The following is a 26,682-nucleotide window of genomic DNA, read 5'->3' as shown; positions in this document are numbered from 1 at the left end:
ACCAGAACTGAGCACAATACTCCAAGTGGGGTCTGACCAGGGACGTATATAGCTGCAACATTACCTCCCGGCTCCTAAATTCAATTCCCCGATTGATGAAGGACAATACACCATATGCCTTCTTAACCACAGAGTCAACCTGTGCAGCCACTTTGAGCGTCCTATGGACCTGGACCCCAAGATCCCTCTGATCCTCCATACTGCCAAGAGTCCTACCATTAATACTATATTCTGCCAACATATTTGACCTACCAAAATGAACCACTTCACACTTATCTGGGTTGAACTGCATCTGCCATTTCTCAGCCCAACTCTGCATCCTATCTATGTCCCTCTGTAACCTCTGACAGCCCTCCAAACTATCCACAAGACCCCCAACCTTCGTGTCATCCGCAAACTTACTAACCCACCCCTCCACTTCCTCATCCAGGTCATTTATAAAAATCACAAATAGTAAGGGTCCCAGTACAGATCCCTGAGGTACACCACTGGTCACTGACCTCCACTCAGAATACGACCCTTCAACAACCACTCTTTGCCTTCTGTGGGCCAGCCAGTTCTGGATCCACACTGCAATGTCCCCTTGGATCCCATGTTTCCTCACCTTTTCCATAAGGTTAATTGAATTTCTTTTCAGCTCAAGATGTCCGAGTGACTGTCTATGTCTAAGTGCTTACCTCAGGATTGTTAACTGTAATTTAATATTTTAAGGTTCCTATCTATCAAATGAAGGTAGAAAATCATGTGGTAGGATTGCTGCTCTTTGTCTGAAAGAATGAGCTGATAATTTTTGATGTGTCCTATCTCTCCACTGCTACAGATTCACGGATCCTCGGAGGCATTCTGGATCCTCGTTGAGGATGTGGACAGTGAAGTCATTCTTCACAATGAGTACTTCCTGCTGAAGGCAAAATATGCCCAGGATGAACATCTGGTCATGTTCTTTGTACCGGTCTTTGAGCCCCTCCCTCCACAGTACTTCATCAGAGTGGTGTCCGATCGCTGGCTCTGTAAGTAACTTGTATTTTAAACAGCAGCTGATGTGGGCAAAAATGCATGCTTCAGTACATGACCATCAACCATCAGCAGCAAGACCCAATTTACTTCTATCCTCGTAACCTGATTAATGTAGATTAAAGTTAATTAACTAATTTCAGTAAGGCCAAATTTAATAACAATCCCCTTATGACTACGGGGAAGATGCCTGAAGTCATCCAAGAGTTGTAGAGTTGTTCGGCCCAGCTCATTCATGCCGACTGTGATGCCCATCTACGCTCATCCCATTTGCTTGCATTAGGCCTGTATCGCTCTACTTTCCTATTCAAAGAACCTGTCCAAATGCCTTTCAATCATTGTAATTGCACCCTCGTCTACCACGTCCTCTGGCAGCTCATTACATATACCCACCATCCTCTGTGTGGAAGCACTTGCCCCTTGGATCTCCTTTTAAGTTTCTCCCCTCTGACCTTAAACCTGTGCCCTCCTCCATCCTAGGAAAAAGGTTCTGACTATCTACCCTATCTATGCCCTCATAATTTTATAAACCTCCAAAACGTCACCCCTCAGTTTCCTGCACTCCAGTGAGAATAAAACCAGCCTATCCAATCTCTTCTTATAAGTAAAGCCCTCCATTCCAGGCAGCATCCTGGTGAATCTCTTCTGCACTCTCTCTCTTGTGACCACATCCTTCCTGTAGTGTGGTGACCAGAACTGTACTGAATACTGACCAATGTTTAGTACAGCTGCAACATGACGTCCAAACTTTTATACTCAATGCCTCGGCCTGTGAAGGCAAGCATGCCAAATGCTGCCTTCACTACCCTATCCACCTGTGTCACCATGGAGCTATGAACTTGCACTTCAAGGTTCCACTGTGCATCCAACTCTCCTGAGGTCCCTGCCATTTATTGTATATGTCCTGTTAGTATTGATGTCCCAAAGTGAATAACCTCATACTAGTCTGGATGAAATTCATCTGCTGCTGCTCCACCCGACTGACCTGTGGCCCTCTGTATTCTTTTACAACCTCTTTCACTATCTCCAATTCCATCTATTTTTGTGTTGCCTGCAAACTTATTAATCAATCCACCTATATTTTCATCCAGGTCATTTGACAAACAGCAAGAGCCTCAGCACAGATCCCTGCAGTACAGACTTCCAGGCAGAAAAACACCCCTTGACCTCTACCCTCTGCCTCCTATCACCAAGCCAATTTTGTGTCCAGTTTGCCAACATTCCTTGGATACCATGTGCCCTAACCTTCTGGACCAGCCTACAATGCTGGACTTACCAAAAGCCTTGCTAAAGTCCATGATGTTTTCCGCAGTTTTCTTTTAATGATCTTTGTTCTTATTGGTTTATTATTGTCACATGTACCAAGGTAGTGAGAAACTTTGTTTTGCATGCCACCCATACAGATCATTTCATCACATCAGTGCGCTGAGATAGCACAAGGGAAAACAATAACAGAATGCAAAAGAAAAGAACGTTATTAGTAATTCTTGGAGCCAAAGAATTTAGGTTTAAAAGAGTAGAACAATTATAATATAATATAGTAATGGATGGATCTGGAGAGAGCAGCTTGCAACGAGTCATCACGGTTTTGCCAATCCTGTTGAAAGAGAATCCTGTTATTTCCCTTGCAGCCTGTGAGACTCAACTTCCAGTTTCATTCCGACATCTGATTCTTCCAGAGAAGTATCCTCCTCCCACAGAGCTCCTGGACCTGCAGCCATTGCCCGTGTCAGCACTGCGGAACAGTGCCTTTGAACACCTCTATCAGGATAAGTTCCCCTTCTTCAACCCAATCCAAACTCAAGGTACTGTCTCTATCATCCAGCACTTTCACTTCTCTCAGTGGGTTTTGTGTGAACTTATTTTCTTGGCAGCGATTACAAATTTATTTTTAAGAACATGTAGAAGTGGATGTAGACACATTATTGATTGAGCAGATGACATTTAATAGTGAAATGGGAAGTGATCATTTTGAGAATGACCAAGAAGAGAACAGAAAGGTTGTGTGTGTCGTGAGGGGAAAAGGCTGAATTGTCACTTTTATTAGAAGATGGTGACTGAAATGCTGCATGAGTCCCAAATAATTGATTCCTTGCATCAGGAAGGTGTCCTGCAGAGTTCTACTGTTCTTGAATGTTAAAATAGCTCCGGTAGAGCTCTTGCTGCTCAGGCAGGCAGTAACCTTACAGCATGAGGTAGTTAAATTTAATGAATTTCCCTATTCTGTGAAAGATCACATTTTATTCTGAGCTTTTTTAAAATGTTCTTTCACGGGATTCATTGGCAAAGTCACCACTTATTCTCCATCCCCAATTGTAACTAAATGAGTGGTTTTCAAGGCCATTTCTTTTCAAAGGTTGCTAAACCCGCCTACTGCACATTTCAGCCAGACAAATAAGCACGTCAGATTCCCCTCCCTGAGGATGCAGGAACCAATTGTCCTTATATACAATAATCTGATAGTGTCATGGTCACCATTGCTGATACAAGCTTTTTATTCTAGATTTCTTTCTTTTATTTAATTAACTGAATTCAAATTGTCCAGCTGCCAAGGTAGGATATGAGCCCATTTGCTCTGGTCATTAGTCCATGCCTTTGGATTATTAACCAACTAACAAAACATTGTTAATGTACTTCAAACATAACTGCAACTCAATCAGTGAGACTGTACTTTTCACCAAGAGTAATGTCTCCTTCCGGGATCCTGGTTTTCATTTTGTTTATCCGGTACCCCAGTGAACTTCCATTTGACCAGTCAGATAGGTAAATCCCCAAACTCTCATTACCACTTCATCTTTACTCTGTTTATCATGGGAGAATTTCTGCAGTAGCTTCAAGGTAAAGTTTCCTGATTTTTGGAATAGCTGATAGTCCTAATGATAGAAGCTGAGGGTGGTGAATGTGAATCTGCCCTCTCTTGCTGCATGTCCTCCGTGGGTGAGAGGTAGTGTTTAACTGATGACTCCAGGTGATTTCTTTCGTGTTTGGTTCATTTTGATTGACAGCCTGTAGTCATGAAATCAGTTGTAAAATAATTCTTTGTCTACTTCCAGTCTTCAATGCAGTTTATAACAGTGACGACAATGTGTTTGTTGGGGCCCCCACGGGCAGTGGGAAGACGATTTGTGCGGAGTTTGCTATCCTGCGAATGCTTTTGCAGAACTCTGAAGGGCGCTGTGTGTACATTACTCCGATGGAGGCTCTTGCTGAGCAGGTAAAATCATGAGCTACAGATGAAGGGAATATAAACAGGTCATGGAAATCAACAAAAAAGTGTTGCTTTGATCTGTTGCTAAAATGCTGTTTTGACCTGTTCTTGGAAACAGATCCCTTTACAATTTGGAGGATATATTTCAATAGTTTTTCCATTAAGTACCCAAACTAAACAGACCACGGCACCCCTAATTTTATACTACCTTAACTCAACCAGGGCAGAAACTAGTTTGCTGCAGTTCAACTCAGTGGTCCAGGGTCAGAATGTGGCAGAGGTGCTGAGTTATTAGCACTGGTTTCAGCACCTCTTTGTGCAGTGTGCCAGCGGCCCAAGTCGTTCCCAGTGGACAAACGTCTTCCTGTCCCTCAAATGTAGCTGACGGAGGGGAGTTGATGCCTTCTGGAGAGGAAGGGACAATTTATTTCCAGATTAAATTTAGACCGTTACATTTGTGTGTTAAGTACACAAGTTTAGAGCTGACAATACCTGTTAATCATCAATTGAATCCCTGGTCCTGGTAAACGGAGGGTCAGTGAGTTTAGTCTCTATTTGGTCAATGTAGAAAGACTGTGAATAAGGAGGTATGCTCAGTGAAGTCGGGGAATATGTTGGTGAGTAAGTACAGTTCCAACAATGCCATCTTCCTCACTGCTCTGCCTGCCATTTGGATGATGCCTGTGTATCGTGGTCTTGGGTATTTATTGTTCTTGATCAGGCTATTGTTCAGAATGGATTGGATATTGCAGCCCTTGTTCCTATGGAAGCTCATGTCACTAGCTGTGAAGGCTGAGTTACAAGCTGCCTTTGTTGATAACTCTGTATCACATTCCTATGCTAACCAGGCTTAACCAGATATTGATTGAGATTAATAGTGGATGTGATGCCATGATGCTCGTAGTGTTGAATAGTCGGATTGCTGGAGTATTATATCCAGTTCTGGGTGAGGCTCTTTAGGAAAGATGTAATGGCTTTAAAAGGGGTCCAAAAAGATTTACTGAAATGATTCCAGGGATAGGTACATTTTGGAACAGAGGAGGATGCGATGGGATTTGTTTTGAATCATGAAGGTATGGAGAAGGATCAAGAACATGGGAACAAAGAATGAAGATGTATGGCAAAAGCACCAGTAGTAACACGAGGAGAAGTGTCCAGAACACTGCCGGGGAGGAGTGGAGGCAGATTCAGTTGTAGCATTCAAAGGGAGCTGGATGAATATCAGGGCAGTGGGGTAAAGTGGGACTAGGTGGATTGTTCTTGCAAGTGGCTGTCTTCTGTACTGTAACCAGACAATGATTTTGCCTCCTTAGGTTTATGCAGACTGGTATGAGAAGTTCCAACAAAAACTGGGCAAGAAAGTCGTCTTGCTAACTGGGGAGACGAGCACTGATCTCAAACTGCTAGGCAAAGGAAATATCATCATCAGCACCCCAGAGAAATGGGACATCCTTTCCAGACGATGGAAGCAGAGGAAAAATGTCCAGAACGTAAACCTCTTTGTTGTGGATGAAGTTCACCTGATTGGTGGAGAGAATGGGGTAAGGTAACGGGACAGAAAGCAAAAACTGCAGATGATGGAAATCTGAAACAAAAGCAAAATATGCTGTCGACACTCAGTCAGTCAGTCAGCAGCTGTGAAGAGGAACAGTTGGTTATCAGTTGGTTGACCTTTCCTCAGAACTAGGGAGATGGTCACACAGCACAGAAAGCAGCCCTATGGCCCCCCCCCAAGTCCATACCTTTACACTGATCCCATTTTCCTGTCCCCCACCCTCCCATCAACTCCCCTCACCTACACACTTGGGACAGTTTAGTGTGGCTAATTAGCCAACCAACCAGCATTTAGTTGGGACGTGGAAGGAATCCGGAGTGCCTGGGGAAACCCATGCAGTTACAGGGGAATGTGCAGACTGCAGACAGGTAGTCAGGCCACTGGGTCAGTGAGGCCGGGGCTCTTCTAGTTGTACCTCTGTGCCACCCCAACGTCAGGAGTTAAAATCAAAGATGTTATAATTTGGAGAGAGGGTTCAGAGGTGGGGAGGGTGTTGATGGTAGAGGGAGGAAGACCAAGAGAAGCTGCAATGACACAAACGGCGGTGGTGCCAACAGAGAGCGGGTGGTGAAGGCTTGTTACTCGCAGCCAGCCTGTTAGTAGAAGGAGATCAAGGACGGGATTGAGAGGAAAAAAATGAATGCTGCAACTATGAGGTACCAAACCCTGCAGGTGCTGGAAACTGGAAGCAAAGGAGAATACTGAAGATACCCAGCAGGTCAGGCAGCGTGTGTGGAGAGAGAAAAATGGAGTTAATGTGATTGTTTCACCAGCTGCTGAAAAGTAGGCAATGTGCCCCCTATTACTTCCTATTTTACTTAACAAATTGATCAAAAATGTGCAGGATTGCTGTTTATTAGCATTAATTATGTGCTATTAATTGACAGGCTGGAAGCACAGTCGGGATACACAACTTAAGTTGACAATTGAATAAAATAGTACGCTCTCCCTGTGGGTTCTGATTCCTCTCAGTGAACCTGTGACTGATATCTTTATTCATTTTCTCCATTTTCAGCCTGTTCTGGAAGTTATCTGTTCCCGAATGCGATATATCTCGTCTCAAATTGAGCGGCCAATTAGGATCGTGGCTTTAAGTTCATCATTGTCAAATGCGAAAGACGTGGCGCATTGGCTTGGCTGCAGCACCACAGCGACTTTCAACTTCCATCCCAACGTGCGTCCGGTCCCCCTGGAGCTGCATATACAGGTACGATGGTGCAGGCACCAGAACCACAACCAGACTTATTACCAGGCTCCAAAGTTGCCTGAAGCTCTAGTCACAATTTTGAAGACATTTAGCCAAAACTTATTTAGTTCCAACACAAGGAATTAGAAAAAAATTCCCAATATCAGAGCAGTCTGCTCCTTCTGAGAAACTTGCCACAGATGTGGGAACTGTGCTCCTTTGGGGTATTCTCTTCACTGCGACACTTGAAGGGGTATCATCTTTGTAGATTCTGAGTAACTGAAGGTATCATCTTTGTAGATTCTGAGTAACTGAACTGTATCGACCTGGTTCTATCCCCAGGTTAGTGCTGAATGAGCTCAGTTGGTGAAGCGTTGTGGGGGTTAGGGTTGCACTAGTTGTTCTCCATATTCCTGATAAGGAACCAAACATTCAATGCTTGATAGCTATCCAGGAATCCCTGCTGGAAAGTGCATATACTAGAGAAAGTAAGGGGAGGGTTTTATTTGGTTCAATGTTGTGATATTGTTGGCTTGCAATAAAGAATGGGGACTTGATCACGGTACAGCTGAGTGTGCATGCGGGACCTGTGCCCCATTAAGAGGCAGCCTCTGCAGGAGAAAAAAATTAGGGCTTGACTGAGGTGCAGGTGGAGGAAACGTTTGACGTTTTAAACCTTTTACTTTGCAGGGCTTCAATGTCAGCCACACTCAGACACGACTGCTGTCCATGTCCAAACCTGTCTACCATGCCATCATGAAGCACTCGCCCAAGAAACCAGTCATTGTCTTTGTCCCCTCCCGCAAGCAGACCAGGCTGACGGCCATCGACATCCTTACGTTCTGCGCCGCTGACATCCAGCCACAGAGGCAAGTTGTGGTAACTTTATGAAAATGTTCTTTCTTGGAATGCCGCCATAGCTTTGAAATGGAGTCATTTTTTCATTGTGGGAGGGTGAGTACTGGAGTAACGATGTCTTACTGCAATTATAAAATTACCTTGGAGTGTTGTGTACAGATTTGGCCCTGAACCTGAAGAAAGGATACACTTGTCATAGTGGGAGTGTGGCAGAGATTAACAGGACTCGATCAGGGATGGCAGGTTTTCTGTGTGAAGGAGGTGTTGAATACCTCCTTGTATTGAATAGATAAGACGTGTTCTCTGGAATTTAGAAGAATGAGAGGTAGTATCATTGAAACTTTAGGGCTTGGGAGGGTGGATAGAAGGGGGGATGTTTCCCTTAGCTGAGGAGTCTAGAACCTTTGGTCTCAGAATAAGAAGTAGGATGAAGAGATTTTCTTCACATACAGTCTGATGAATCTTCAGAATTCTCTACCCTGCAGAGCTGTGGAGACTACATCATTGAGTATCATTCAACACAGAGATAGATTTCTGGCTGTTTGGGGAACTGAGAGATGTGGAGGCAGGATATGAACATCAGAATCAGATTTATTCTCACTGACTTAAATGGTCACTAGCGATGACCTTGATGAATAATGGAGAAGGCTCAAAGGGCTCCTCCTGTTTCTTATGTTCAACTGTTTGTACTCTGGGTATACTGCTGTGATGTCTCATTTTGTTCATGAATTTCGATCTTCAGCCAGGCAAGGTTTAACCTTCTCAATATCTAGTTCAGTGTTTGGGAGAGGAAGTCCACCTTCCTGATGAATGTGCTGGGTGTCACGAGCCTTGTTGCTGTCTTCCCCGGCCTCAGGTTTCTGCACTGTACAGAAAAAGATTTGATTCCATACCTTGAAAAGCTGAATGACAACACTCTAAAGGAGACACTTGCCAATGGAGTCGGTTATCTACACGAGGGACTCAACCTGACTGAACGTAGGATTGTGGAACAGCTCTTCCGTTCCGGTAGGATCCAGAGCTAACAATGGGTCCAAAACGTGGTTCTGTTTGGTGCTAACAACAAATGCTTTTAGCAGTGCAATGAATCCATCCCAAATGGATAATAAGCCCCAGTGCCCCCTCCTCACCTCCACTTGCGCCTCATCCCTCCTCATCCCCTCTGCCTGGTCCTGATGTAGGTGGAGCCCAAAAATGTCAACACACCTTTTGCCCTCCATGGATACTGCTTGACCCACTGAGTTCTTCCAACATTATGTTTTTTGTTCCATTTTGCACAGTTTTGGATTCATTTAGCCAGCTCGCTTTAACCTTCTGGGACCAGTCTCCCATGTGGGTCCTTGTCTAATGCCTAACAGAAGTCCTCTCCATCTGCCTCTGCCAACTCTCTCTTGGTCCATCTCCTGCTCTTTTTCTCTCTTTCCCACCTCCACACTCACTCTCTCCATAATTATATTTACATTATTTTACACAAAAGGTACATTCATACGTTATAAAGGTAAATGCTACATGTGTCTTTAGAAGTACCCAACTGTGTGAAGCTGATAAATGCCCTCATTCTTCTCATTGTTGCAGGTGCGGTGCAGGTGGTGGTGGCATCTCGCAGTCTGTGTTGGGGAATGAACATCTCCTCCCACCTTGTCACCATCATGGATACCCAGTACTATAATGGGAAAATCCATGCGTGAGTATTTTAATTTTGTGTACTTGCTTGTTATCTCTGTAATTTCCAAAGTTTAAGGAAATGGTGTGTAGCACTTTTGAGAACGCTGTTTCAGCACATTACACTGCATCATCAGAAGTGACCTAAATTGACTCTTTTGCTGCTCCAGAAGTCCCTTCTTTTTTACTTATTTTTTATAGTTTGAAACTGTCTCTAGCGGCTGTGGAATTTGAGCACAGGAACTAGCCATGCTGACGATCACACTCGTCACATTAATCCCATTTACCAGCACCTCTAATCCTCAGTGATTCAAGTGTTCATCAAAATACCTTTTTAAGTGTTGTGAGACTCTCTGCCTCCCACCACCCACTCCACCATCAGGCAGTGAATCCCAGATTTCAGCCACTTTCTAGGTTTAGAAACAAGTCTTCCTCGTATCTGCTCAAAACGCACTTTAATGCTCACTTTAGTTTCCTACTGTCTAGCTAGACCTGTCATGATTTTCAAGTTCCCCCCTCCAAGGGAAGCAAACACAGCCCATTCTATTCTTTTGTCCTGCTTAATGCACTTTGTCTCATCAACAACATTTGAGAGATTCTTTTTCCTGTTGTTCATAACTATTGTAAGTAGCAGAAGGCTCTAAGAATAAGTACCAGTGGAACACCAACACTGTTCATTGTGTCAGTGGGACTAGCGGAGTAAAGTTTCAGCACAGACTGTTTTCTGGTCTGTTTTCTGTGCCGTAGTTTTCTATGGTTCTATGATTGAACGCAGAACAGTACAGCACAGGAGCAGGCCCTTCAGCCCACCAAATCTGCCCTGACCATGATGCCAATCTAATTAATCCCATCTCCCTGCACATGATCCACTTCCTCCATTCCCTGCCTGTTCATGTGTCTGTCTAAATGCCTCCCAAGTATTGGTATTGTATCTGCCTCCACCACCTCCCCTGGCAGTGCGTTCCAGGCACCCACCACCCTGTGTGGGGAAAAGACTTGTCTAACATATCCTTTAAACATTGGTTTGTGTTGCTCAGTTATTCCTAATGCATCCGGACAATTTATCTTTATTGCTTTAGCTTCCCTACTTTGTCTTTGGAAATCCAAGTGCACTTTATTTTATTAAGCCACTATCTTAATTGGCCCCTTGAGGAATTCCAGTTGGTTTGTATAGTATATCCCCAATTCACAGCAGGTGTGTTGTGTGAAGCAGATTGCCTTTCTTCACGAATATGACTTATAATCTCTAGTGCACACATGTAAGTCAACTCCATGCTCAGTAAATATTCAGAGTTCTGTATACTTGGGTGCCAATTGACTTGTACTTTCATTACTTTAGGTATGTGGATTACCCCATTTATGATGTTCTGCAGATGGTAGGACGTGCTAACCGTCCCTTACAGGACGACGAGGGACGTTGTGTCATAATGTGTCAAGGGTCAAAAAAGGTGAGCACAATAGGTTCCTAATAATGTGCACCTTTGTTGTTGTTCTGAATGAGCACTCGAGTTTTGACGTATGTCTACATAGTTACCGAAGCTTGGATTCCTCCTTTTTTCCAGGATTTCTTCAAGAAGTTCCTGTATGAGCCACTGCCAGTTGAGTCCCATCTTGACCACTGCCTACATGACCATTTCAATGCTGAGATTGTCACCAAAACCATAGAAAACAAGCAGGATGCTGTGGATTACCTGACTTGGACCTTCCTTTACCGGAGGATGACCCAGAATCCAAATTACTACAATTTGCAGGGTGCGTTATATGGATTATTCACTTAAAGAGGGCTTTGGATGACTTATTCAGCAAAATTGTCTCACTGGCACTTGCAGCTTTTGGTCAGATGATTTCATGTTTAAATTCCACTCCATCATCTAAGCTGACACTCCAGTGGAGTACTGAGGGAGTGCTGCATTGTCAGGGGTGCCATCTTCCAGATGAGCTGTTAAAGTACAGTTCTTTCTGACCTCCTGGGTTGTTGTGAAAGATCCAATGCTAACGGTGGTGTTCCTTCTGGTATTCTGTTCCTCAGACAACAACAACAAGCTTGATCTGGTCATTTGACTCATTACTGTTTGTGGAAGCTTGAACAATGTAGCCGCTACGTTTACTGCATTGTAGCTGTGACTGCACTTAAAGTAGGTCGCTGACTTTGGTGATGCAGAATATCTGAGAGTTGTGAAGGGTTAATATTAGTGTGGGTTCTTTCTTCCTCCTTTACCTGTTCTCAGTTATTCTGCCATTATTTACTCTACAAATACAAATTGAAAAATGCTTGTGCAGCACCAGCTGGAAACTGAGATTGTAATTGTGCTTCATTTGTACCACACAGATCAACTAATACCAGTGAGTATCTTAAATAGGAGAAGGAAAATGAGCAGAATTCTGCTGTGCATTGTGCCACTGTTCAGCGTGCATATATGCTGAAGTCAGTCCCGCAGCAGGGAAGTGAGAGTTCTGGTGCCTGTGGTTCCATCATTGCAAACTCTAAGTCAGTCACTGGAAACATAAGGGGCAGTATAAATTCACCTGATGAATACCTGATATTATGCTGTGGAATTGATTTTCTGGTGGTCAGAGTGAGTTTGTCGGAATGTGATAATTCCCACAAAGTTCTCTAGAAGATTCCAGGCCGGCAGTAATATGTGCTGATTTTTGCATTGCAGGTGTGTCCCACAGACACCTTTCAGATCATCTCTCCCAGTTGGTGGAAAACACTCTTAATGACCTGGAGCAGTCCAAGTGCATCAGCATAGAGGATGAGATGGATGTGGCTCCATTGAATTTGGGAATGATCGCAGCTTATTATTACATCAATTACACCACCATTGGTAAGCACTGGAATATCAGATTCATTGTGGGTTCCATTGTAAAAGTAGTTTCCAAACACCAGTGCTGTAGGTTGATCCTCCAGTATATCTCTGACCCACTGAAGGTGGTGGCCTTCTCCCCTGTGCCTGGGCCGATGCTGTCAGTCATGCTGCAGCATGAAACTGGAAACTGACTTTCTTTTTGTGCGTGTGCTTTGATTTGTAGAGCTGTTCAGTATGTCTCTAAATGCCAAAACAAAGATTCGAGGCCTCATTGAAATCATCTCCAATGCGGCAGAGTATGAAAACATCCCCATCAGGCACCATGAGGACAATCTGCTGCGACAGGTCAGTGGCAAGTCAGGAACATTAGAGGCTGCTGGGTGTAGACTGAGGAGGGTCACAGTGACGGGGGTGTTGCTTGTAGACTGAGGAGAGGAGGGTCACAGTGACATGGATGGTGGGTGTTGGCGGAGGAGGGTCACAGTGACGTGGATGTTGCTTGTAGACTGAGGAGAGGAAGGTCACAGTGACGTGGATGGTGGGTGTTGGCGGAGGAGGGTCACAGTGACGTGGGTGTTGGGTGTTGACGGAGGGTCACAGTGACCTGGGTGTTGGGTGTTGACGGAGGGTCGCAGTGACATGGGTGTTGGGTGTTGGCGGAGGAGGGTCGCAGTGACTTGGGTGTTGGCGGAGGAGGGTCACAGTGGCGTGGGTGTTGGGTGTTGGGGGAGGAGGGTCACAGTGACGTGGGTGTTGGGTGTTGGGGGAGGAGGGTCACAGTGACGTGGGTGTTGGGTGTAGACTGGGGAGGGTCACAGTGACGTGGGTGTTGGGTGTAGACTGGGGAGGGTCACAGTGACGTGGGTGTTGACGGGGGAGGGTCACAGTGACGTGGAGGATGAATGGATGCATTTACTGTTTTGTGTTCCTCACAAGGTGTCCTTATTCCTTGTTCCTTTTCACAGCTGTACCAGAAGGTTCCTCACAAACTGAACAACCCAAAATTCAACGACCCACATGTGAAGACAAACCTCCTTCTGCAGGCACACCTTTCGCGCATGCAGCTGAGTGCTGAACTACAGTCTGACACAGAGGAGATACTCAGCAAGGTGAGGAGCAATGCTTAAGCTTAAGTCTAGTGTAGTAAGATGTTTCTTAACTTAGGATGTGGTTGGTGAGACTCAAATCTTTCTTAAATGTGCTGACCTGCACTATTATTTCCCCCCAGGCGATCCGTTTAATCCAAGCTTGTGTGGATGTGCTGTCCAGCAACGGCTGGCTTAGTCCAGCTCTGGCTGCAATGGAACTGGCCCAGATGGTAACCCAGGCCATGTGGTCTAAGGACTCGTACTTGAAGCAGCTTCCACACTTCACATCAGAACATGTCAAACGCTGTACAGACAGGGTAAGGTCATGGCTGGGTACCAAATACTCTAACCTAGAGTTGTATTGGCAGGGGGTGAGGGAGAGGTCACATCTGCCCACATGGTAGCTGGACCTACAGTTATAACGATACAGTGACCATACAACTAAACACTCAGGACTGTAGCAATGGATTTTGGACTACTTTACTTTTCCTCTACCTTATCCAGTGCCATGCAGTGAGATCTTGTATTGACTTGAGACCAAGGGAGAGAAGTTAAGGTATACTTTGAGAGAGATGAACAATCCTAGAAATCTAATGTATATTGTGTAAACTCCACTAAGGCTTTGCAGCTGTGAATATGAACATTTTCATGGTCTGCCTTTATGCTTTGCTTTGAGAACTGATGTTGGCTGTAACTGAAGGTCTGTGTTTGTTGAGTGATGTGCAGTGATTTTCCTGCAGGGGACCGACAGTATCTTCGATATCATGGAAATGGAGGACGATGAGCGCAACATGCTACTTCAGCTCACTGACGCGCAGATGATGGACGTCGCCCGATTCTGTAACCGCTATCCCAACATTGAGCTCTCCTATGAGGTGATCGAGAAAGAAAACATCAAAAGGTGAGAGTGATTTACTGAAAGAGATGTCAGAAGGCATCGATTGGCCAAGGGAACAGCAGAGATCTTGATTGGTTAAGTGAGTGAGAGTGAGCAAAAGGAAGTGTCATAGAACTGTGCAGAACAGCAACGCGCCCTTCAGCCCAACGGTCCTTGATGCCTATCTGCACTAATCCCATTTGCCTGCATTAACCTGTATCCCTCTACTTTCCTATTCAAGTACCTGTCCAGGTGCGTTTTAAACATTGTATTTGTTTCTGCTCTGCCTCTTCCTCCAGTCCCTCGCTCCAGATAACCACCTTCCTCTGTGGAAAAACTTACCCCTCAGATCGCCTTCACATTTCTCCCCTCTCACCTGAAACCTGTCCCCTTCAGTTGTAGACTTCCCTACCTTGAGAAAAAGGCTCTGAACATCTACCCTATCTATGCCCCTCATAATCTTATAAAACTCTATAAGGTCACCCTTCAGTCTCCAACACTCCGGTGAGAACAAATCCCGCTTATCCATCCTCTCCTTGTGACGAAAGCCTTCCATCCCAGGCATCCTGGTGAATCCTCCTCCTCTCTTGAAAATGGCAACAAAAGGTAGATGGGGCAAACTATGAACTTGTACCTCAAGGTCTCTGTATCAACACTGCTAAGATCCCTGCCATTTACTGTACATGTCCTGCCAGCATTTGACATCCCAAAAAAACATCAGTCCACACTTGTGTGGATCAAGTTCCATCTGCTGCCAGTCCGCCCAACTTGCCAGCTGATCTATGTCCCTCTGTATCCTGAGACAAACTTCTTCACTATCTTTGACTCCACTGATCTTCATGCTGGCAGCGAACTTACTAATCAGACCACCTACAATCTCATCCAGGTCATTTCTGTATGTGATTAACTGCAATGGTCCCAGCACCAATCTCAAGGCTACATCATTAGTCACAGACTTCCAGTCAGTAGAGTAACCTTCCACCACTATCCCCTGCCTCCTGTCGCCAGGCCAGTTTGGAATCCAGTTTGCCAAAGTGTGCTTTAACCTTCTCGACCTGCCTACCATACGCGATCTCATCAAAAGCTTTGGTAGTCTCCGTAAATCCCGTCTACTGGAGGAATGAAAACCAGATTATATAAATGGAGGGACTGCAGAAAGCTGCTACACAGGGATTTGGAGATCCTTGAACATAAAACACAAAGCTGGCATATAGGTTCACTGGGTAATTGGGAGGTTCATGGACTGCTTTCTGGTATTTCAAGGAGTACGAAAAAGATGAAGTATTTTTATTAAGTGAAAATCAAGAAAATGGCTGATGCTAGAAATCTCAAATAACAGAAAATGCTGGAAATACTCAGCAAGTCAGGCCGTACCTGTGGGAAGAGAAACAGTCAACGTTTCAGGTGGAGGGTCTCTGATCTGAAACATTGACAACTGAACAGGGCACTGGTGGGATCACATCTAGAGCACTGCGAACAGGTTGGGTACCTTTATAAAGGAAAGGTGTATTATCATTGGAGGCAGTTTAGAGAACGTTCACTAGGGTGATACTGTGTATGTAGGAATTGTCTTATGAGGAAAGGTCAAACATGTTGGATCCATTCTCATTGGAATTTAAAAGAATGGGAAGTGATCTTATTGAAAAGTTTGGGATTCTTGGCAGGCTTAACGGGGTGAATGGTGGGAGGATGTTCCCCTCGTGAGATTTTGTTGCCACAGAAAGCTGTGGAGACTGAATCCTTGGAATATCTTCAAAGCCGCGATAAATAGATTTTTAATGATTATGGAAATGGCGGGTTATGGGGAGAGTGTGGGAAAGTGGAGTTCATAAAATTTGGGTAAGCCATGATCATGATGAATGGTCGAGCAAACTCGACGGGGCCAAATGGCCAGTTGCTGTGACCTGTGAACAAAGCCCTCATTAAACGGGCTCTTCAATTGACTTAACATTATGAATGATGTGACGTGCTGAACAATGGTTTTTAGGGGCTGAAAATGATCGCGTTCTGAAATATCACTTTATGCAGATATTGAGGCATCAGCTTGCATTGCCAGTGCAGCACTAATCACAATCCCTCCTTGGTGAACGGAGCAGTGGTCTTTACTGACTACTTCAGTAGCTCAAAGGTAAATGAAAACTGACTCAACCAAGCAGGCAATGAAGGACCCACATTTTGACTGAATGGGGGAAAACAAGAATCCAAGAGTACTCCAACTGACATTAAATCTGTTCAAATATATTTCAGTTTTTAAAGGCAACGGTTGCCAGTTACTCACGTAAACATAATGTGCATTTTTGTGCAGTGGTTCCTCGGTTGTGGTAATGGTGCAGCTGGAGCGTGAGGAAGAGGTGACTGGACCTGTCATTGCACCCCTATTCCCTCAAGTGAGTACATAAATCAGTAGGTGAATTTTTTCTAGGTGTCAGTATGTTTGATTTTACTTTCTATTTCTCTAAACTTTATTTAATCTCCTTCAGAAACGTGAGGAAGGATGGTGGGTGGTGGTTGGTGACCCTAAGACAAACAGCTTGATATCCATCAAGAGGCTGACCCTGCAACAGAAGGCTAAGGTTTGTCTCATCCTTTTGCTCGAGGGAGGGAGATGATTATTCATGAGTTATTAACAGTCATGCATGAGAGTGGCTTCCTGTGCTAAATAGGTAGTACGCAGCCTATGTATTTTTTACATTGACATTTGTAGACCAGATGGGAATTAGCAGACAAGGTGGGCTCCCACACTTGGTCCCTAATAACCAAGTGTAACAATTTACTTACTTGGGTAACAATTTACTTGGGTCCATCTCTGACACCTTGCTCCCCTTTCTGGATCTCTGTCTCCATCTCTGGAGACACATTAACCACCGACATCTTTTACAAACCCACTGATTCCCATGACTACACCTCTTCCCACCCTGTCACTTGTAAAGACGCCATCCCCTTCTCTCAGTTCCTCTGCCGCATCTGTTCCCACGATGAGCCTGTCCATTACAGGACATCTAAGACGTCCTTTTTCAGCAAATGGGGTTTCCCTTCCACCACCATCAATGCTGCCCTCACCTGCATCTCCTACATTTCCCGCACATCTGCCCTCACCCGATTTCTCCTCTTCCCCCACCCCCCCGACATAATAGACAGGGTTCCCCTTGTCCTCACCTACCACCCCACAAGCTTCCACATCCAATTCTCTGCAACTTCCTCCATCTCCAGCAGGATCCCACCACCAGGCACATCTTCCTCTTCACTTTCAGCGGGGATCGCACTCTCCGTGAGTCCCTTGTCCACTCATCCCACTCTGATAATGACCCTCCCGGCAGAGGGTGTCATTTATTGCATCCAGTGCAGCCTCCTCTACATCGGTGAAACCCAACACAGATTGGGTGACCGCTTCATTCGAGCACCTTCGCTCCATCTGCCACAAAAGCAAGGATCTCCCGGTACCACCCACTTCAATTCCACATCCCTCTCCCATACTGAGATGTCTGTGCAGGGCCTCCTCTACTGCCACGTTGATGCCAGACGCAGGTTGGAAAAACAACACCTCATATTCCGTCTTGGTAGTCTCCAACCTGACAGCCTCAACCTTGATTTCTCTTGCAGTAACCCCTCCTCCCCTTGCCTTGTCTTCCCTCATTCCTGTAGCCCCCTCACCCCTTCTCTTTACCCTTTCCCCACCCTCATCACCTGCCGATCTATTCCCTACCTCCTTCCCTTTATTCCATGGTCCACTCCCCTCTCCTACCAGATTCCTCCTCCTTCAACCCTTGGCCTCTTCTACCTATCACCTCTCAGCTTCTTACATCTTCCCGCTTTCACGTGGACTCGCCTATCACCTGCCAATGTGCCTCCTCCCCTCCCCAACCTTCTGGCTTCTGCCCTCTTCCTTTCCAGTCCTGATGAAGGGTCTCAACCCGAAACATCGACTGTTTATTCCTCTCCACAGGTGCTGCCTGACCTGCTGAGTTTCTCCAGCACTTTGTGTGTATTGCTCCAGATTCCAGCATCTACAAAATCTCTTGTGTCTCCCACACAAATCTCTTTATTTACTTTGTGACATTATAGTTGGGTACTGAATGAAAACAAACTTCAAATAGGGAAAATACATCATTCTTTCCTGTTGTATAGCCTATAGACGCTGGCAGGACTATAGGCTTACAAGCAAATGCACACACAATGAGGAGAAAATGACTTCAAGATAATGCATTAAAATGGTTAGCTCATGTGTAATGCTGCTCACCATCTAATATATCGTTCTAATTTTTTTCTCAGGTAAAACTAGATTTTCTTGCACCAGCTCCTAGTACCCAACACTACACACTGTATTTCATGAGTGATGCGTATATGGGCTGTGACCAGGAGTACAAATTCAACATTGATGTCAAAGAAGCAGATAGTGAAGGCGAGAGTGACTCTGACTAAATAGCTGAATTCAAGTTCCTTGGCTTTGTAAAAGGGGCTGTTGCTGTGCTTGGAGAACTTCCTACACATTGTCTGTAATTTCACTGTTTTAACTTGAGAGGATAAAGAAATTGAACTGCTTTTGTTGTGATTATATTTTCCAGTAAATGTGGACTGTTGGCTGCTTCCAGCAGTAGGTTTGAAAGTTTTAAGTTACTTATCACTGGCTTGTGGCACAGTTTATGAAGTGTATCTAAAGTTGACCAAGATTTAGCCAGTTTTTTTTATAAAAATCCCTTAATTTGTACATTTTTATGCTGATCCCTTTGGTCTAAGATTGAGCTGTGGTAGATCTTACCCTATATGTGACCATGGTTGCTCCAAATAAAATATGAAACACCCTTGTGTTCAATTTTTGACTTCTGTTCTCCACAGGTTTCAAACTCTGAAGTGATAGCTAGACAATTTTGCACTGCAGGCTTGGGGTGAGAAGTTTTATCCTTGATTCATTAGGGGCTCTAGACATACTGATTTATTGAAGACCATTCAATAAATCATGGCTGATTTTTTTTTGTCAGTGCTACTTTCCTACATGCCCTTGATACCCAAAAGTCAATTATAATCATTCATGAACATACCCTTATAACTGATCCTCTGCGCCTTTTGACACCGACCAAACATTAAGCATAACTTTGGCTGTATTTGATTGTGGACCATTCCAATAACCATAAGCCATCATGTACAAAAGGCACTGAAAAGAAATAAGCCATTAAACGCCTTTGAACCTGCTGCATCCATAAATTAGTATAAATCTCAACTGCATAATCCCTTAGCCAATACCTTGAGTACAAACTTACAGGATTTTCACTATCTTTTGCAAGAAAAAAAAACTGCATTTCTAAATGACCTAAATCTAATTTTAAGTTCTCACTGACACCCACTTTTTCAGCAAGTCCCATGTTATAATTCCTTAAACATTGAGGTTTAGGGGTTATTTCCAAAGGAATTTGATCACTTTATGCAATGATGTAGTGAATCTATATTGTAACCTTTAAGACCAAATTATTCAAGGTTTATTACATGCTATTTCATGAATGATTCATATATGGTCTATTATCAGGAGTACAAATTCAACATTGATACATGTCCTGTAACTTTGGATTTGATCTCCATCTAGAATTAAGCCAGGATCAAGGTTTTCATTTCCAGAAATGACATTTTTAATTCCAAAGCTCCAAGAATTCCACAGAGTTTGAGTTCCTTTTCACTCTTACCCATCAATAACTTAGTCTGGGGAGGAGCAGGTATTTTGGTAGAATACTGACTTACTAATCTTACTCATTGCCCAACCAAAGGCCGTCAGTAGTAAGTACTTTAACTGACATTAAATTGCATGTTATGTTGCACACTATAAGAAATGCAAATATGGAGTTAAGGAAAAATTACAAAACTAGTAGCATTGCTTGTAAACATCTCAACTGGAGCCAGTAGTATGAATGACTTTATTAAACTGTTTTCTTGGAATTCACTCATGATAATAAATGTCAGAACAAGATGGGCAATGGAGAATCAGTTTTATATCTAATGGAACATCAAGAAATAACTACATTTAATAGGACAGGGACAAGAATCAAATTTTGCAGGAATGATCTCATGTAGACCTAAAACCAACAGCAAGATAAATGAGTGCTGATTGTACTTTTTGGCAAATTATACTTAATGGCAACTTATGTTCTGTACAACATTTACTGGTAGATAGAACATCAAGTAGTAAGGTTTTTAGTGCAAATTTGAAAATGGTTACATGAAGTAGTCATAATGATTAATTTAAAAACTGGGCAGCTATTGCACACTGCAATGGTCAGGAACACAGAACAACTAATCTTCAAACTCATACTTCCAGATGCTAATGTCCCCGTCATCACTACACGATGCCAGAATTCCTGCCTGTTTTGGGTTCCATGCCACACAGTTGACGTCCTGAGTGTGCGCTTTTGGGATGTGTGCTGTGAGTGAAAATGTTGGCTGGTGTGGGTCTGAGCCAGGATCCTCCTCAAATATCCTGATCGCATCATCACCACAGGCAGTTGCTATAGCACCTGTTATGTGGCACCTGAAAAAAAGACAGCAAATGTTCATTTGCATTACATAATTGTCCTTTGTTTTTAAAAAGGTTACTTAATTTTGGGAAATAATCTAGGATAATTAAGACTTTTGGAAACCTTCCTGAAAGCCAGATTTGAAACGAGGTTACAGGAAATATTTAGCAAAAAATGAATAAGGGTGATGTTCACTGCTGCACTAAATCATCACATTGCTATGTCCTCTACTCATTAACAGATTAAAGCAGAGTAGTGTGTACTGATCATGTAGTAATTCTAAATGAGAAAGCTGGTTTTCTTGACAGGGGCCTAATAATTGACAACTTGAAACTTACCAGGAAATGTCATAGATGGTGCGTGTATGGAATCCAGACAGGGTGCAGACACATTTCCAGGACAGATCTGACCCACTGCAGACCACACCTGCATGTAGAGAAAAATCACTCAACACATATCCACTTGCAATGCACCCAGGCTGGTCCCACTATGCAAGGCATCTAACCTTTGTGGAACCCTGCTCTTAAAAGAGAAGTAACAGGAAAATATATTCTCGATTCTGACTGATCTGATTTGCTCAATACAAAACATGACACTCATTGTGCATTTCAGCATCAGCAATCTCTGCCTCAAATTAATCCCTCCAAGTAAATACTCAATTAGGATAATGTTTGCATAATTAAATATTTCAACAGTAATCTGCTCCTCATTCTCCTATCCATATCCAGTAAGGCCGATTTCCCCCAGATATTTGGTTTGTCTGTTGCTTTGAACAAAGTCAGCATGAACTGGTTGTGCTGAAGGGCCTGTATCTATGCTGTATTACTCTATAGTCATAAAATAAGAACTTGGTTGCAACCAGTTTAATTTCTTTACCTTGTTCATTACCAGGACTGTATGCTTTCCAAATTTTCACAGTTTTGTCATCACTGCAAGATACTAGATGGCCCCCTGTTTTATCAAAAGCAATGCTCCACACTGTGGACTCGTGACCTTCCAGGGTGTTGGTACAGACCCAGTCATCGTCCTCCTCCTTGTAAAGTTTAATGCTGTTATCGTAACTTCCAGAAGCCAGGAGCTGGTGTAGAGTTCAGAAATATGCATTAAACATCCAAAACAGATCAATTGTTATATTAGTCTGCTAATATTTCAACAGTAATCTGCTCCTCATTCTCCTTAACAGTGTTGATGTACAGAGGGATCTTGGGGGTCCAAGTCCATAGCTCACTGACAGTGGCTGCACAGGTTGATAGGGTGGTAAAGAAGGCACTGAGTTCAAGAGTCAGGAAGTTATGTTGCAGCTTTGTAAAACTCTGGTTAGGCCACATCTGGAGTACTGTATTCAATTCTGGTCACCCCAATATAGGAAGGATGTGGAAGCTTTGGAGAGGGTGCAGAAGAGATTTACCAGAATGCTGCCTCGATTAGAGGGTATGTGGTACAAGGAGAGGTTGGACAAACTTGGGTTGTTTTCTCCAGAGTGGTGGAGGCTGAGGAAGTTTATAAGATTATGAGGGGCACAGATAGAGTAGGCAGCCTGTATCTTTCTCCCCAGGGTCAAAATGTCTAATACTAGAAGGCATGCAGTTAAGTTGAGAGGGGATATGTTCAAAGGAGATGTGCAGGGTAAGTTTTTTTTTTGAAAACACAGAGTGGTGGGTGCCTGGAATGTGCTGCCAGGGGTGGTAGTGGAGGCAAATACGATAGAGGCTTTTAAGAGGCTATCAGAATGGAGGGATACGGACGTGTAGAAACTAGTAGATTATTAATTACTAGTTTAATTAGTTCAGCACAATAGTGTGGGCCGAAGGGCCTGTTGCTGTGCTGTTCTATGTCTCACAACGTACACTATCTGACCCTGGCTTGCCCACTGTATTACAATACAATCTCAATCATTGAGCCACAGTGTCTTGAAACAGGAAAGTCAGGCACAGTGGAATTTATTTCTTATTGGAAACTCTTACCTCTCCGCTTGGGTGCCAGATCACATGTTTGACATCTTGGCTATGAGCATTCAACACACTCACACATTCGTAATCATCATCCTCATCCACTACAACAAAAATAAGAAGTCCGTGTGTAAATGATACCCAGCCCTCATTTCACAAAACAGATCTGCAATTTATGAATGTCAAAAGCTCATAGCAGCCAGGCACATTACAAAACACGTGTATTTTGGTTTCTTAGTGATCCAACTTTGATGTTCTTCTTTAAGATGTTTCCTTTTTTTTAAAAAATATTCTAAATCATTGACGCCATGGATTACTGTACAACAATATAGATCTAAGAACAGGCCCGTCACCTGTTCCATCGATCAATCACATGACTCAATTCCATTTACTGGTCTTAAATCCATGTTCCTTGGATCATCGTCTCAAAACAAACACTTGATTGCAATGAAAAATTTCAAATGTCTGCAGCTTCCACAATTTTGGAAAGCAAGTTAAACATTTACACGTGAAGGTGATTCTAAATTTTAGTATGAATTCACCCGATTCCAATACAACCGATGCCCCATTATATTCCAGCCCGCTTATAATGAAGAATCACATTCCATCCGTTTTCCTCGACTACTTTTTGTACATAATTAGCCTATTTCTCCTAATATTCATGGATGCACAAATATCTGCGTTTCTCCAGGGATATTGGTTTTGCCAATTAGAAAATATTGAGGTGCTTTCTTGGACACACTCTTCCCCATGGCAAACGTATAAAACATTGGTTAGTCTGCAGTTCTGGTCACCACACTAAAGGAAAGATATGATTAAGCTGCAGAGAGGGAATGACCAGGATGTTGCTGGGACCGGACAGTTTGAGTTACAAGAGATTGTTTAAGTGCAAGGCATTGCATTTTGGTAAGTCAAACCATACAGTGAACAGTATAGTCCTGGGGACTGCTGTAGAACAGAGGGACCTAGGAGTACAAGTACATAGTTCCCTGAAAGTGGTGTTACAGGCAGACAGGGTGGTGAAGGCAGCTTTTGGCACGCTGGCCTTCATTAGTCAGGGCACCGAGTATAGAAGTTGGGATGTTATGTTGCAGTTGTACAAGGTGTCTTTTTCCCCAAGGTTGGGGAATGAAAAACCAGAGGGCATAGGTTCAAGGTGAGAGGGGAAAGATTTAATAGGCATCCAAGCAGCAACTTCTTCCACCCAGAGGGTGGTCAGTATGTGGAATGAGCTGCCAGTGGAAGTGGCTGAGGCACAGGTACAATAACGACATTTAAAAGATATTTGGACAGGTACATGGACAGGAAAGGTTTAGAGGGATATTGGTCAAATACAGGCAAATGGATGACCATAGGTGGGCATCCTGGTCGGCACGGATGAGTCGGGCCGTACAGCCCGTTTCCGTGCTGTATGACTATAGGGCTGGGACCGCTTTCCCTGGAGAATTGGAGGCTGAGGGGTGACCTATAGAGTTCTATAAAATCATGAGGGGCAGAGATAGGGTAGCTTGTAACAGTCTTCCCCCCGACCCCCGCCTGGTGGGGAGTCTGAAACTAGAGGGCATGGGTTTGTGAGAAGGGAAAGATTTAAAGAGGACCTGAGGGGCAACTTTTTCCACACAGAGAGTGCTGGGTGTGTGGAACAAGCTGCCAGAGGAAGTGGTAGAGGCAGTTACAATTGCAATGTTTATAAAACATTTGCACAGGTACATGGATAAGAAATATTTAGAGGGATATGGGCCAAACATAGGCAAGTGGGATTAGTTTACATAGGCATCTTGGTTGGCATGGAGGAGTTGGGCCAAAGGGATTGTTTCTATGCTGTAAAACTCTACGAATCATCTGCCACCCTTACTCATTCATGTAGTTTATTGATGTATCTTTGCAACTTTATTCCCATTTATACATCTTTACACTCTGTTCAACAAATTTCCTCAAGTTTTTTACTGACAGATCTTTAAATAGGCTCAATTTGCTAAATATTCTCTCACCTTCCCAAACCCAAACACTTTTATCTCGGCTGCACGTTGCCAGGAGGTTACCAGATGGAGCCCAGGCAACAGACTTCACTTCATTCTCATGCCCTTCCAAAGTTGTCAGACACTGTTAAGAACAAAACATTTGGACTAAGCATCTTATAATCAAACCACAAACAAGACTTAAGAAATTTTGCTGCTTTAAAGTAACTTTGCTACTTCAATATTATGCAAGGAATTTATTCAAGTCCGAAGGGATTCCAAGATAAAATTAATAAAAGAACCAAGTTTGCGTTACCTGTGATCGTCAACCCTGACATCTAAGTCCCAGGCTTGCTCTGGAAACACTTTAGATAACCATAACTTAGTTCCAGATAATCAACAATTCACTTGTTTACAATTCCAGTGACAAGTGGAACATAGACCAATTTGCAGTGGAATAATACATCTCTTCAATTGTTAGAACTCTACTATCTAAAATAATATCATACACCCAAAATTCTCCCTACAGACAAGTTTAGAAAGGTTCTTGAGGGGATGCGCGCGCAGGGGAACTAGAATTCCGCAGTTAGGCATTGTGCATTTAGTTAAAACCAATATGAAAATGCCACCCATCACTGTCATGCCCAATGTTACACTTGCATTACTGGAAAATTATTGGCAGTCAACACATTATTAAAATTTAGCACCAAAACTTGGATCCTCCTGGAATGGCTCCCTGGATCAACCCCATAAGAAAGCACTACAGAAAAAGATGCCAAAATATGCTCTGCCACACCTTGGGTTTTCTCTACTATTCACAAAGACCATGGCTGATCTGATCTTGGCTTCAAATTCACCGTCCTGCCTGTTCCACATAACTATCAATCCCCAGGTCCCAAAACCTATTCTGCTCAGCCTTAAATCAGGTTTGATTTAGCTTCCACAGCTCTCTGGAGTACAGGATCTTAAAGATTTATCACCTTCAGAGAAGGAATTACTGGTGCCCATCTTAAATAGACAGTCCCACTGAACATTTGGAATCGTTGGCAAAAAATCACTAACCAAAGGCTGAGAGACACAGCTTTTTGGTCAGCAGAGGTTACAGTGAACAGGCAGGATAACGCTGCGTGGTCAACTCTTGCTTCTATTCCTTAAATTCTTTACCCTATAACCAAACTCCCTGGTTCAGGTTTCCCAATCAAGGGAAATATTCTCTCAACCTCGCCAAGCCCAGGCAGAACCTCATGTTACATCTCCCATGTTTCCTCACCTCCAACGACTGCATGCGCCCAATCTACACAAACTTTCCTCCCAAAGAACCATCCCAACAAACTCAACCCCCCCCCCCCCCCCCCAATCAGGGGACCATAACTGAACGCAGTCCTCCCGGTACGTTCTCACTGGAGCCCCGGGCAGCTGCACCGAGACCCGTTATACCCCGTGAACAGCCACTCTGTCCCGTCCCCCGCCTGGGGTGAGGGGGGGGGGGGGCGGCTCAGGGGCCCCGAGCTCGGGGTGCGCTACCTCAAATCCCGCCTCCTTCTTCCTCCAGATGCAGGTCGTGGCATCGAAGCTGACCGAGGCCAGGTAGGTGCCGCAGGGCGACCAGGACACCTTGCGGACGGTGCGCTGGTGCCCGTCCTCCAGCAGACACTTGCACAGCCAGGCGGCCCCTGCAACACAGCGAGACACGAGTGAGCAAGGCGGCGGCCCCCGGAGCCCCGGCCCCCCTCGGCCCCGCACCGGCTCGCACCTTCTCTGGCCCAGATCCGCACGGCGCGGTCGCCCCCGCACGACGCCAACAGCGTCCCGGCCGGGTTCCAGGCCACGAACCAGGCCCGGCTGTCGGGATGCGCCGGGAGGCGCGACTCCAACTCCAACCGCCGCTTCATCCCCCGCACACCACCTCCTCACCGCTGATTGGTTGGAGGACTTCCCCCCGGAGCCGGGGCCGATTGGTTACTGACGCAGTCAAACACGCGCCGGACCGCCAATCGTAAACCGACCGTCGATCACTCCC

At 44.3% G+C, this 26,682-nt stretch overlaps 2 protein-coding genes across 2 annotated transcripts in view; one reads left to right on the top strand and one right to left on the bottom strand.

The window, feature by feature from the left end:
* Positions 1-19,057, top strand: part of snrnp200 (small nuclear ribonucleoprotein 200 (U5)) — a 49,906-nt gene extending 30,849 nt beyond the window's left edge. Inside the window, exons 28-45 of the mRNA XM_052041202.1 lie at positions 821-1,010; positions 2,646-2,819; positions 4,068-4,228; positions 5,536-5,763; positions 6,793-6,984; positions 7,654-7,832; positions 8,678-8,829; positions 9,397-9,505; positions 10,823-10,931; positions 11,046-11,235; positions 12,147-12,311; positions 12,517-12,638; positions 13,259-13,402; positions 13,522-13,698; positions 14,122-14,282; positions 16,564-16,645; positions 16,739-16,831; positions 18,528-19,057. Of these exons, the coding sequence (XP_051897162.1) occupies positions 821-1,010; positions 2,646-2,819; positions 4,068-4,228; positions 5,536-5,763; positions 6,793-6,984; positions 7,654-7,832; positions 8,678-8,829; positions 9,397-9,505; positions 10,823-10,931; positions 11,046-11,235; positions 12,147-12,311; positions 12,517-12,638; positions 13,259-13,402; positions 13,522-13,698; positions 14,122-14,282; positions 16,564-16,645; positions 16,739-16,831; positions 18,528-18,677 (2,778 nt within the window). The 3' untranslated portion in view covers positions 18,678-19,057. The remainder of the gene's footprint in view (positions 1-820; positions 1,011-2,645; positions 2,820-4,067; positions 4,229-5,535; positions 5,764-6,792; positions 6,985-7,653; positions 7,833-8,677; positions 8,830-9,396; positions 9,506-10,822; positions 10,932-11,045; positions 11,236-12,146; positions 12,312-12,516; positions 12,639-13,258; positions 13,403-13,521; positions 13,699-14,121; positions 14,283-16,563; positions 16,646-16,738; positions 16,832-18,527) is intronic.
* Positions 19,058-20,141: 1,084 nt separating this feature from the next.
* ciao1 (cytosolic iron-sulfur assembly component 1) lies at positions 20,142-26,568 on the bottom strand. The gene is made up of 7 exons (XM_052041206.1): positions 26,416-26,568; positions 26,187-26,335; positions 24,696-24,807; positions 22,720-22,808; positions 21,632-21,833; positions 21,094-21,181; positions 20,142-20,769 (listed from the first exon to the last, which is right to left on the bottom strand). The coding sequence occupies exons 1-7, from the start codon at positions 26,552-26,554 to the stop codon at positions 20,535-20,537; spliced, it is 1,014 nt and encodes a 337-aa protein (XP_051897166.1). The 5' UTR covers positions 26,555-26,568; the 3' UTR covers positions 20,142-20,534.
* Between the last annotated feature and the right edge of the window lie 114 nt (positions 26,569-26,682).

The sequence above is a fragment of the Pristis pectinata genome, chromosome 29 (genome assembly GCF_009764475.1).
Source record: "Pristis pectinata isolate sPriPec2 chromosome 29, sPriPec2.1.pri, whole genome shotgun sequence".
NCBI classification, from domain to species: Eukaryota; Metazoa; Chordata; class Chondrichthyes; order Rhinopristiformes; family Pristidae; genus Pristis; species Pristis pectinata.
Note: the sequence above shows the minus strand (reverse complement) of the source record. Positions and strands in the feature narration are given on the sequence as shown.